This window comes from Ahaetulla prasina, chromosome 7 (assembly GCF_028640845.1).
Source record: "Ahaetulla prasina isolate Xishuangbanna chromosome 7, ASM2864084v1, whole genome shotgun sequence".
Taxonomy (NCBI): domain Eukaryota; kingdom Metazoa; phylum Chordata; class Lepidosauria; order Squamata; family Colubridae; genus Ahaetulla; species Ahaetulla prasina.
In genome coordinates, this window is record NC_080545.1 from 50,238,338 (window position 1) to 50,251,926 (window position 13,589).

Consider the following 13,589-nt stretch of genomic DNA (forward strand, 5'->3'; position numbering starts at 1 on the left):
ATACTATTTTTTACTTGTGCAAAGAGACAATGGGAGCTTTTTTAAAAGCTATGAACAGCAAGAAGGATTTAAAAAAAATTAAATAGAAGCATTTATTTCCATGAAAGCTGGTTGGTATTTTATGTCTTTTAGACCCAATTCATATTTTTTGTCAAGAGAGAGAAGTGAAAATAAAGAAATAAATATGCTGTTTTATTGCTGCAAATAAAAAATTCAACTTTTGAAGCAACCTTTATGGCAGTCCTCTTTCATTTTGAAAGAGAACATACTTAACATACTATTTGGGAATTGTTGCAGTGCTCTATGTGAGTTTATATCACAATAGTTTCAGACATGTACTAACTAACATTGCATTTTTTTTCTATGGCAGGGATACATGCCATGAACTCCTGGGACATGTGCCTCTGCTTGCTGACCCCAAATTTGCCCAGTTTTCTCAAGAGATTGGCTTGGCCTCTCTGGGAGCATCTGATGAAGATGTCCAAAAGCTTGCCACTGTAAGTCACCATCATTTAAAATGTGAGATTTCCTTCTGTGTTAAAAATCTGCCAGTTCTTCTAAATTTACTAAATGTAGGGGTGGGGGAAACCTAGTCATTTCCATCATCCCCAAATATAGGCTGTGTTCACACGATGCACTAAACCAATTGTTTTCACTAATTTCAGTATCATTTGGTGAATGAATACTGAATGTGGCCGTGTGTTTATGAATCTTTTTTTAAAATTTCTTTTTGTCACAACACTATACACAAACAAATGTCATAGATAAAACAGCATATCTTGAAGAATATATATATATATATATATATATATAATTAAAATTATGCATCAACTATATTAATTGGCTATAATGAAGGGAACAATAGGACAGGAACGGTAGGCACTTTTGTGCTCTTATGCACGCCCCTTATAGTCCTCTCAGGAATGGAGTGAGGTCAATAGTAGACAGCTTTTGGTTGAAGATTTTGGGATTTTGAGTAGAGACTATGGAGTCAGGTAATGAGTTCCAAGCATTAACAACTCTGTTACAGAAGTCATATTTTCTGCAATCAAGTTTGAAGCGGTTGACATTTAGCTTGAATCTATTTTTTGCTCATGTAATATTGCGATTGAAGCTGAAGTAGTCTTTTATAGGAAGGATATTGCAATAGATGATTTTATGTGTTAAACACAGGTCATGTCGAAGTCAACGGAGTTGTAAGTTTTCTAATCCCAGGATTTCAATAAGGTATTTTGTTGTTTTCAGAGGAGTGAAGAACTCTTCTAGTAAAATATTTCTGGACTTGTTCTATTGTGTTTATGTCAGAGATGTGGTATGGGTTCCAGACGGATGAGCTGTATTCAAGAATAGGTCTGGCAAATGTTTTGTATGCTCTAGTTAGTAGTATAGAGTTTTTTGAAAAGAAGCTGCGTAAAATTAGGTTTACAACTCTCAGAGCCTTTTTTGCTATGTAGTTGCAGTGGGCTTTGGCATTAAGGTCATTTGATATGAGAACTCCAAGATCTTTGACAGGGTGGGGGTCGTCAGTTAGGTAATGTCCATCAAGTTTGTACTTGATGTTGGGGTTCTTTTTTCCAATATGTAAGACTGAGCATTTGATGGTTGAGATTTGGAGTTGCCAAGTTTTAAACCAATCAGAAATTAAGTCGAGGTCTTCTTGAAGGGTAGAAGTATTATTAGTGGTATTAAATAGTTTGACATCGTCAGCAAAGAGAACACAATAACTTGAGATTAGGTCACAGAGATCATTTATGTATAGTATGAAGAGTGTTGGTCCAAGAACACTACCTTGGGGAACGCCACTTTTGACAGGAACAGGATTTGATATAGCGTTGCCAATTTTGACCACTTGTTGTCTGTTTGAAAGGAAGGCATTTATCCAATTGTGAAGAGGTCCCAAAATGCCGTAGGATTTTAATTTAAGGAGTAGTTTATCATGTACTACTGAATCAAAAGCTTTGCAGAAGTCTATGTAGATTGCATCTATTGCAATCTACATAGCTAATTAATTAATTAATAATTAATTAATTATATAAATTAATTAATTAATTATATTAATTAATTAATAACTAATTAATTAATAACTAATTAATTAATAACTAATTAATTAATAATTAATAACATAACTAATTAATTAATTAATCTAGCTAATGTTGGATTATTTAACAAGCTATGGTCAAGTAGGCTATTGCTTAGTATGGTGCCTAATTAGATGACAGAGCCCATTCTTCTCTGGCAATACAACTATGCTACCTTTAATGGTCATTTACCTCCCTCCCTCTCCAAAATACCCCGAAACCCTCCAGAACAGTGGTTCTCAACCTTTATAGTTCTGCGACCCCTTTAATACAATTCCCCACAATGTGGCGACCCCAACCATAAAATTATTTTCGTTTTGAATTTATCGCGCCTGAAGCCATATTGGCTAGCGATCTGAACTGCTTGCAATTGCCTTGAGGACGGAGGCATTAAAGCGGAGACTCCTCCCCTATTAAGTTTATCGCGCCTGAAGCCAGATTAGGTTAGTGATTGGGAGTGATTGCAGCTGGCTTGAGAGGGAGAAATCAGAGCAAAGATTTCTCTCTTTTTTAATTCATCGCGTCTGAAGCCGAATTCGGCTAGCGATTTGAAGAGCAGCTGGCTTGTGGAATCAACCATTAGAGTGCGATTCTTTGACTCACAAGTATACTTCCCTTATTTCCGATGGTCTTAGGCGACCCCTGGCAAATCGTCATTCGACCCCCAACGGGGTCCCGACCCACAGGTTGAGAACCGCTGATCCAGAAAGTGCCTTTACTTTACTGTTTTCGAGTAAACAGTAGTTTACTAGTCCCATAATTTCTTGCCAGCTATTGTCCATACTCCTTAAGAACCTAGGGAATTATATGAATTGTGCATCCAATATATCTGAAACATACCTCATTGATAGAAAACCATTTTAGGATGCAGATTTGAATAGATGTATTTCAGACCCATTTCAGACCTGTATTTTTCCAGTTAAGCTTTTGCAAACTACATTGTAAAGGAAGTGTACCAGAGGTGGGTTTCAGCAGGTTCTGACCAGTTCTGGAGAACCGGTAGTGGAAATTTTGAGTAGTTCAGAGAACTGGTAGTAAAAATTCTGACTGGCCCTGCCCCCATCTATTCTCTCACTCCCAAGTCCCAGCTGATTGGGAGGAAATGGGGATTTTGTAATATCCTTCGCCTGGAGTGGGGTGGGAATCCAGATTTTACAGTATCCTTCCCCTGCCATGCCCACCAAGCTATGCCTACCAAGCCGCACCCACAGAACCAGTAGTAAAAAAATTTGAAACCCACCACTGAAGTGTACATATTTTTATAGTAGCCTATAGATAAAATGAAGGTGAAAAATAAGGCCTACACCAAGAACATAGTGATTTCTGAAAGTATTGCAATATTGTAGGCAATTGTACACATTCAGTGGACAGGGATGCATTATAGTTCTGCCTGATGTACAAAAAGTAAAAATGGATTTGCAGGAGTGAAAAAATTTTGTATCAGAATTCTACACGTGAATCCAAATTTCTTTGAATACAGGTCTCACAATTTTTTTCTGTTGAAAGTTATGGAAAGAAAAATCCTTAAGCTTTTTGCACTGAAAATTGTGTTCCCTAATTTTTTTCTGTATGGATTTTAAAAAATCAATTATTTCAAAAATGATCTTTATATTAGCTTTCACTAATTGCTTCTTTTAAAGTACTACTTACAAATATGTCCAATTAAAACAATTGCTGTCAGATGCTAATTAACTTTTTTCTAAGTTCCCCCCCCCCTTTTATTCTGAAACTGTTTTCAGTTCCCAGTCACTTATGTATTAAAAACATATTTTTTTATTGCTATTGATTGTGCTATTTTAAGCTAGTGCTGAAAAATGGAAATTAAACAATTGGTCTCTTTGTATAAGTTCACAGGAATGAACTCAGATGCTTCTACAGAGGTAATCAGAAAAGTCAAGATGGTGGGCATGATGGTGGGATCAAATCCCAGTCTCCTTTTTTATATGTTTTTTGTGTCGCATGTAGAAATGCAGGCTTTGATTATGCCCAGGTAGGGAGGGCATAAGAACAAAGAATGTGTAGGATGAGGTCAAAACCCCAAAGGTGCTTTTTAAAAAAAATGTTTTGCTTCTCATCCAAGAAGCTTCTTCAGTTCCAACTCTGTTGTTGTTATTGTTGTTGTTATTATAGTTCTAACTGAATAGTAGAGGGTGGAAGGATTCATATTCCTTGCAGTCTTCTGGTCATTAGCATTCTTTCTGAGAATTGTTGAGGCCATTTGGAGGTTATCTGTGTCTTCAGGGTCACCCGTGCAAATGGGAGTGGAACCTTCTTGGAACTGCTGAAAGGACTGTATTGTAAACAGGAGATAGTGGTATCATATCCCACTCCCATCTGTTTCTCTTTGATCCACCATTGGTTTGAAAGAGGAGTCAAAAGAGGTCATCTATGTTAAAGTTGAACAGCCCTCTCTCAACGGGGGGCGGGGAATACAATGATGAGGTCAAAAGTTAAGCTAGATTTCTGAGCACGGAGAAAGGGCGTGGCTCTGCTGAAGTGCACAAGTCATGTTTGTGGTATTGGTTTATCCACTGGATCTGTTCAGGAATATTGTGATAACTTTGTCAGTGGATTATATGTTTTAATCCTTAATTCAGGAAAACAGAGGCATGCACAGGATTTGATGCCTTCATTAAAATGAGCAGAAAGGGGGCAGAGCTTGCATCATGGCAACTATTGGCCTATCCTGTAGATGCTGCTGCTAAGAATGAATACAGTGCTGGTTTTAATTAAAGAGCCGAGTAGAATAATGTTTGATAAAGTATATATTCTTTAGCAGTATGTCAGGGCTTGATGAGGAAGAGGGGCATCCTCTTTCCATCTGTGAAGTACTAGGATGAATAGTTTTTAAAAGTTAAAGAATTATCATCACAGAGCTACACAAACATATCAACACTGGAATTTTTTGAAAGATAATTGTTTGTAAGCCAAATGTGATTACCATAACCAATAATTGAACAATTAAAATTTGAAATCTATCAGTTACTATCCTGAAGAATTGAGAATACTGTCTTCAGTGTAGCTCACCTAGCATTACTATAAGTGGCTTGGAAATAACTTCAAGATTTAAGTTGGGAAGAATGCATCTGCCAGGAAGCCCAATATCATTTAGAGAATCTGTGTGAAAATTCTAGAACTGAGAGCCAAGGATCCCTGTTCCTAATGCTATACAGTGCATGCTTTAATTTATATTCTCAAAGGTTATAGGTAACTGAAAGAAGAAAGCAACACACCTCACCCCCTACAACATTTCAGAGAAAACTAATGGCTACAGATGCATAGCAAAGTTAACCAGAATAATAAACAGATACTTAGCATTTATATAGTGCTTTAAAGTGCATAAAACGTTTTGCAGATGTGGCCATTAATTTTTACACTAGACAATATAAGCATGCCAATTCTTAAGAAGGTCTGAAAAAATATTGATTTGTTTAAAGCAAGTAAATGCATCTGTGATGGGTGAAGCATTTAAATGAGAATCTTTCTTAGCCTATTCAGTTGACACCTTAAAATGTGGACCACCAAACAGCCCTCTATCCTCTCATTCATGCTGGTGACATCAGTGAACTGATAGTCATCCATGACATAAAGTAGTTGTCTGCAGAAAGAAGTTTCACATACCTATATGCAAAGGCTGGTATACAGTCTGAAATCCTATAACATCAAGGTTCCAGCTCCTAGAGAGTACCTTCTCAACCAACAGCCAAAACAAATCTAGATTCATATGTTTCTTGATATTCCATCCTTCCAGGATTTAATTTTAGTCTGTTTGATTCCATTCATTCTTATAGTCTATGGATTCTGGTTAGGATCTCTATCATACCTCCTCTTGGGGTGGAATAAAGTTATAAAAATGGAGTGTAACTCTGTCATGGTAGTGAACCATTACCTCCCTCACTGAAACATTTAGCACTCTTCAAGTCCAGCCTTCTGTTGCCTCCTTGGCAATTTGAACAAGCCACAAGGGGCAAGAATCTAGCTCAAAGATGGCTGAATTTATACTATTGAAAAAACTATCCACTTTCTCAAATTCCACAGTTCAAGAGAATTCCAGACATCTCTACAAGTACCTCATCTCATTCCATATTGCCACTGGACAGCAGGTTGTGAAAAACACCAGCAGTATGCAGAACCTTTCTATAATGATAAGCATACTCATCAAATATACTCATATCTAGTATATTAATAAATCTCTCAGATAATTAACATGCCATTAATCACCCTATTCATCTTTTCTTTTTGTGAGTGATATCCCCCCTCTCTCCTTTTTTTAGAGTGGCATCTGTTGCAGCACCCAAAACCTAGTCAGGCAAATTTCCAACAACCAACCCATTCATCCTTGCCCAGTCAAGTGGAGCACAGTTCTAAATAAACATGTTGAGGATTGCAGTAGCTGTCATCTGATGAATAAGCTGACTCACAGTCATAACTAAAAGAAAAATATAGAAGGAAAAGGCAGAATAGAAGTATTCTAAACCACAGACTGTGTCATGTTTGCAAGACATATTATTGCCATGTGAAATGCCAAGGACTGTCATCGTGTGCTGGGTTAAGTCCACATTTTATCTTGTGTCCTTTTATTTCTGGAAGCAGCATTTTCTACTTTTCCCCTTAGCTAAACACAGAATGGAGAGCATGTCTCTCCTTCTGCTGAATGTACATAATGCTACAAAAATATCAGAAAAAATATTCCCTGCATGGCAAGTATTTATTACTTCTTTATTACTGCAATTTAATTTCATGCCTTCTATCTGAGTGCTTTTAAGATGGCCAACAGTATTGCCAGAATAGTTAGTTATAAATAAAATCAATGAACAGTAACATAGAGCTGAAAATAAAACACAATCGGTTGACAAATATGTGGGGAAGGGAAAGCTGAAGCTGTATGGTGGCTTATAGGGTTTTAAACACTTGTGGGAATAGTGGAAAAATTCCTTTGTGACTTTATAGATTAATTCTGTATCAACATCTTGTAATGTTGCTTCACCATTGGCACTTCTGATGGCTATGAAAAGAATAATTGTGCAGCTGTTCATTTGCTTAAATAGTTTGCAGATACGCAAGGGTGTCTTGCATTTTTGACTGCTTGTGATCAAAGCTTTTGTTTGGTTTTGGTTTTTTGCTGCAGCTGTAGACTTAGTTAAAAAAAAAGCTTCATTGCTAAGAGCCAAAACACCAGATATTCACATGACTGCAAACTCTGTTCAGCCAAGCTGGCCCTACTGTTAGGCAGAGTGAAGTTGCTCTCTAGGCAGCTGATTTTGTGTCTCATGATTGGGCAGCAAATTGTCCTTTATATTTTTATACTAAATCAACTGTGCAGTCAAGGCTGGACCTCAGAACTGAAACCCCAGATGATGTGGTCCAGATGGTACCTCAATGACCTAGTGGTGGTAGGGAATAGATGATGAGAAATAGCAAAATGGTAACACATTAGCCAAGTTGATTCTGGTTGGTCTAGTATTCTTTCTCTCTTCTTATTTAAAACCTACATGATAATGTAAGGCTAGTCGGACATGTTCAGAGTTATAAATGCTTTTTTGTTTTGTTTGGAAAAAAATATCTATTTTGATAGCAAATTAGTGTTCATTCCCATATTCCCAGACAGTTCACCTGTCTGGAACCCATACCTCATTTCGGACATTAATACAGTTGAGCGTTTCCAGAAATATTTTACAAGAAGAGTTCTCCACTCCTCTGAATACAACAAAGTACCTTATGCCACCAGACTTGAAATCCTGGGTTTAGAAAATTTAGAACTACGCCGCCTTCGACATGACCTGAGTTTAACTCATAGAATCATCTGTTACAACGTCCTTTCTGTTGAAGACTACTTCAGCTTCAACTTCAACAATACATGAGCACACAATAGATTTAAGCTTAATGTGAACCGCTCCAATCTTGATTGTAAAAAATATGACTTCAGAAACAGAGTTGTTAATGCCTGGAATGCACTACCAGACTCTGTGGTCTCTTCCCAAAGTCCCCAAAGCTTTAACCAAAAACTATCTACTATTGACCTCACCCTATTCCTAAGAGGTCTGTAAGAAGCGTGCATAAGAGCACCAACGTGCCTACCATTCCTGTCCTAATGTTCCCTTTGATTGTATCCAATTTCATATAGTTATTACATACTTATGATTATATATACATTTATATATCGAATAGCTATTTCATGCTTATGCTTATATATACTGTTGTGACAAATAAATAAATAAATAAAAAAAAATGTTTATATACTTGAATTAGTTGGATTGTAGTAACACAGAAGCAGTTATAAAGCATGGAAAAGGGGAAATATTAGTTAAGGACACATCTTCAGGGCATTCAGTCCAAGGCATAAAGCAAAGGTTTGCAAAATCATATGGCACTCCCTAAAACAGCAAAACTTTCAGAGTCTTCCAAAATTTATTACAAAATCATGAATTTAAATCTTTCAGAAAGGAAAAATATCTCCATGTTCATACTTATACCTGCTATCTTGTATATTTTGACAAACAAACAAACAAACAAATAAATAAAATAAAAAGGTAAAGGTAAAGGTAAAGGTTCCCCTCGCACATACGTGCTAGTCGTTCCCAACTCTAGGGAGCGGTGCTCATCTCTGTTTCAAATCCGAAGAGCCAGCGCTGTCTGAAGACGTCTCCATGGTCATGTGGCCGGCATGATTCAATGCCAAAGGTGCATGGAACGTTGTTACCTTCCCACCAAGGTGGTCCCTATTTTTTCTACTTGCATTTTTACGTGCTTTCGAAACTGCTAGGTTGGCAGAAGCTGGGACAAGTAACGGGAGCTCATCCCGTTACACGGCAGCACTAGGGATTCAAATCGCTGAGCTGCCGACCTTTTGATCGACAAGCTCAATGTCCTAGCCCCTGAGCCATTCATAAATAAAATAGTCAGATTTTATATGAAGAGTAATTCTAATTAAGTTACAGTTTTTCATTCTGGTCTCATCCTCTTTCCCACACCACGTCATTTAAAGGCCAGGGGCAGAATTTGGCACAGAAAACCTTGAACACCTCTGGTCTAAATTAGTTGACTATATGATTGTTACTACTTTAAATACTCATGGGATTTTCTGCCTCAAATCCTGAAATAACTTAGTGAGCCTTGCACTTCAGACTACAAGTGAGTTGAAGGATTTTTGCCTCAGAAAAATAGGAAGTGTAAAGATTGCATCCCTCCCTTTTAAACTAAATATTCTATGTTAATAAAATCAAGTGCAGGTAGTTCTCAACTTATGACTGTTAGTTTAATAATGGTTTTAAATTATGATGGCCTTGGAAAAAGTTCTTTACAACTGGTACTCAAACTTACAAGAATCACAGTATCCTTGTAGCCATGCGATCATAATTTAGATACTTGGCAACTGGCTTGCATTTAAAACCTTTTGCAGCATCTTGTGGTCACTTTTTTTGCCAGTTTCCAGAAAAAAAAAGTCCACTGAGGAGCCAGTTTCCAGCAAAAAAAAAAAAAAAAGTTGATTGAGGAGCTGGAGTCACTTAACAATTTGCTTAATAACTCTGGTAAAACAGTTGTAAAATTGGGTCAGATCATGTGATGACTTGCTTTGTGACTGCCTCATTTTCAATGGATTCTGATCCCAATTGTGTCATAAATCAAGCACTACCTGTATTGCTAACACTCTGGCTTATAGTTTTATGCAGGCATTCCTTTGCATTTAGGATTTATTTTTGAGAAAATATTCAAAACAAAGCTCTATTTGGGCATTCCCCTTAAGAATCCTTATGAGAAGAAGGGACTTCACAATGAAGGCATTAATTTGCAGTTATAAATTAGAAAATAACTTTCTACATCAACTTTAGCTCATTTATATTGCAGGAGTCAGTGCAACATAATTCTGATCAAGATCCATATTAAAACAATGCCCAACAGTTCAATGGAAGGCTTATCAAAATATAAATTTGCTTTGTTTTGAATTTGCATCAGTTCTTTGTTAGAAGTTTTCAAAACTCAGGAAAGATTTTGTAAGCCTTCAAAATGGCCTAAATTAATAAGAATCTTGATATGTATAGTCAACAGAATTGCTTTTAATGTAATGAAAATAGTATTCAGCCTGAAAAAATATGCAGAAATGCAGGCAAAATGATTTGATTTTATGGCTATTAAAATCTTTGGATAATATTCCTTGCCTTTATCTATATATATATCTTGTTAATTCCCAACAGATCAAATAGGGTGCTGTTTTCATTACATAAATTAGGGAGATATGTAGAGAACAAAACCACCCAGATACAGAAGTTTAGAAATGTGTAATGTGCACATTCTGGGTGTTTTTGGGTGATATTTTTAAAAGGCTCTTATAATGAGCATTAACCAGCATGTCAACTTTCAGGCACAAAAATGTAATTGATTTTGATAGTCAGGCTAATAAAAGAATAATGCGAGCCTGACAAAGCATTTTAATGCTCATTATATCTGCTATGTTCTGGGAAAAAAACATCATCATCATTAAGAATTTGCAGAATTTGCAGTCAAAGTCCTCGGCTCACATTAAATCACTCATACTGAGAATGTGTGATCTTCCAAAGCAGGGAGAGAATGGTGAGAAAAAGCAAGGGGAAAAGACTGCTTTTAGAAATAGCCTGGCAACTATGTAATCTTCAAGAGTAACAGATATAATTAAGAAAGTAAATCAATCCCAAAGCATTTGCTTTAATTTGTATGTTTATCTAATTTTCTTCCTTAATGACACTTATAGTCTACTGAAATTAGACTAAAAAGGAAGTATATATGGGGGGAATACTGACCCTCTTAATGCAGCAGGAATGAGTTTCAGCTATAAGCTGTTTTAAAAGTCTTCACTGATTAAAAAATGGTTTGCCTGGAAAAAATGTTTTTAACCCACAGTTCAGACAGCTAATAAATAAAGTGTAAGGTCACAAATTCATAAAAACTCCATGGATGACTTTTGGCTGGACAGTTTCTTTACTGAGAAATAGGGGTGCTATTCAGCAGGTTCTGACAGGTTCTGGAGAAACTGTAGCAGAAATTTTGAGTAGTTCGGAGAACTGGCAAATACCACCTCTGGCTGGCCCCAGAGTGGGGTTGGGAATGGAGATTTTGCAATATCCTTCCCCTGCCATGCCCACAGAACCATTAGTAAAAAAATTTGAATTCCACCACTGGTATAACCTCCCCACAGGGTTACTGTTGTAAAGAAAAAATAGAGGAGTATTATGTATATTTGCAGTCTTTTCTTCACCACAGATCCCCTTTAAATATCTTTTGTGGCTATGGATCCCCAAAACTTAACTCAAGATTTAAATCATAACATTTCTTCAAGCTTCGCGGACCCCCTGTGATGACATTGCTGCCCCTCAGGAGTCTGTGGATCACAGGTTGAGAACCACTGGTATATACTGTATTGAGTTTCTGGAGGAAAGGCAGTATACAATTTTAGTCAAAAAATAAAATAAAGTGCTGGTAAAGCATATTATTGTCCCAATTCCAAAATTTGGAATTTGACAAATGTTAGTAAGGTTAGTAAGGGACGTGGGCAGGCAAGTTGCTGATTGTGACCTCTGATTTTGAATGATACATTTATCCTTATCACAGACCTAGGGGAAAGTAGGAGAACATCAAAGTGTTTAAGCTGCAAATTCATAGGCAGTCTAAAAATGTGCTTAAGTAAAGAAGTTAATGACGCCTATGAGATGAGTTTCAAAGTTTATGTACCATTGTCAGAGGTATAGTCATTGAATAGCAAGACAAAGATGTCCAGGAATTCAAAGCAAATTCACGGTTCCTTGATAGAGGTTGTTTCCTTCAGCCTTAGCTGAGCCTGCTAGGTTATGTACACTTTTACATGTATAAACTGAGACCCTTCCAAATTTAGTAAAATTAGCTTGCAGCTAATGCTTTAGCTAATGGATTACACATAGCTAATGGTCCATGTAGTTCAGGTTTGTCTCCCCTAGCTTTCTCCAATTTGGGAAACCTCAAAAAACTTGATTGTTATTGAGATTTCTTGGAGTTAAAGCTCCCACATCAAGCATAATTCCACAGGAAAATTTCTGTAGCAATAGCCAGTCTTTCCATGCTCTATCTGAAATTACTAGGAGTTGGAGCTAATGCCTTTCATATGCAAAGCACACAAAGGTACAGCTCATTCTGTAACAAATAAGTGTGACTGATTGAAAGCTTATAAAATCAGAACACATAAGGCCAAGGAAGTAGTGTCACCCCTTTGTGTATATTCTCTTGACTAATGTGGCTAAAAGCATTCAGATCTTTTATCCATATACATCAAAGTAATTTCTCTTCCCCCAAAAAATATACTTTTCTTAGTGTTCATATTATTATGTATTAAAGAAGACTCTTTTAATCACTACTTTCTGTGCATGGCTAAATCAAATTTGAGTAACAATTTGATCTTTTATCTCTTTGCTTTGATGCTGGATATCTGGTTAGCTGAACAAGTGAATGAAAATTGGACTAAAATGTTTAAATGTCTAGGTTAGGCTTAATAAATTACTGGAAGATACAGTTAGGAAGAACTGTCATGGAATTAAAAGGTATCTGGTATGGCTAATAATTTAATTATAGCACTTTTTCTAATGGAAGTGTGAATTGATCTCTTTCCCAGAACAGCTGGGAATTCTGTCATTGTCTTCCATTTAAATTTAGCAACTGTGTAATGTTAATAAATTTACATATCAATTAATCTGGAACTTATTTATTCTTACATTTTCATAATGGAAGCAATATGTTTTTAGAAGTAAAAAGGAAAACTTGTATTATTACCTTCTTTGCTGGTATATTCTAGCTACACATAGCAAAGATTGCCTCATAAAATCATTAACAAGCTGCTGTGCTGAAACATTTGCATGGTTTGTACAGTTGAGGGCTTCAAAATGATCTGGAGTGAAAATGAACAGATTTTGGTATATCTCTTTTTTAAAAACTGAGATCTCTGTAGCTATATGTTTACTTAGGGATTCAGTCAGACATAACCTGAAACAGACATTGCCACCATATTTATGATCGTTCTTAGAAATTATATCAGTGCCCCCAATTTTTTTTAAAAAAATACAGAAAATTCTGAGATATCCATTGCGCAAGATTTTAGCAATTTATTTTGAAAGATTTTGCATGAAAATGCTAAAATTTCATATAAACCCAATTAATATATTGTAAGTGATTAAGATTCTCACTTGAAATCTTTAGGGCTTTTCAGTTAAGACAATTTTGTGAATTTTTCAGAATGCTACAATTTATCTGCTACTAGAAAATTCAAAACTACTTTTGTCAATTCCTTTTAACCACTAGAGTGAATATCTGTGTCAGCTTTTAGTGTGAGAAAACAGAGCCTTAAACCATCTTTCCCAGAAACCCCCCTTTTTTGCATCTTGGGTCTCTTCTCCTGCCTTAGGATAGTGACTTGTTAATTCATGTGACTGTCCACCTATCTTCCAGAAGGTGCCTCATCTGACTAGATTTAACTAGTTTACACAGTATACAATAATCAAAGGTCTAACGTTTATC

The 13,589-nt window shown here is 36.3% G+C and overlaps 1 protein-coding gene across 3 annotated transcripts in view; it reads left to right on the plus strand.

Annotated features, from left to right (window-relative positions):
- Positions 1–13,589, plus strand: part of TPH2 (tryptophan hydroxylase 2) — a 102,488-nt gene that overhangs the window by 38,967 nt on the left and 49,932 nt on the right. For all 3 annotated transcript variants that reach the window (XM_058191873.1, XM_058191871.1, XM_058191874.1), the window contains one exon: positions 371–497. In XM_058191873.1, the coding sequence (XP_058047856.1) occupies positions 371–497 (127 nt within the window). The remainder of the gene's footprint in view (positions 1–370; positions 498–13,589) is intronic.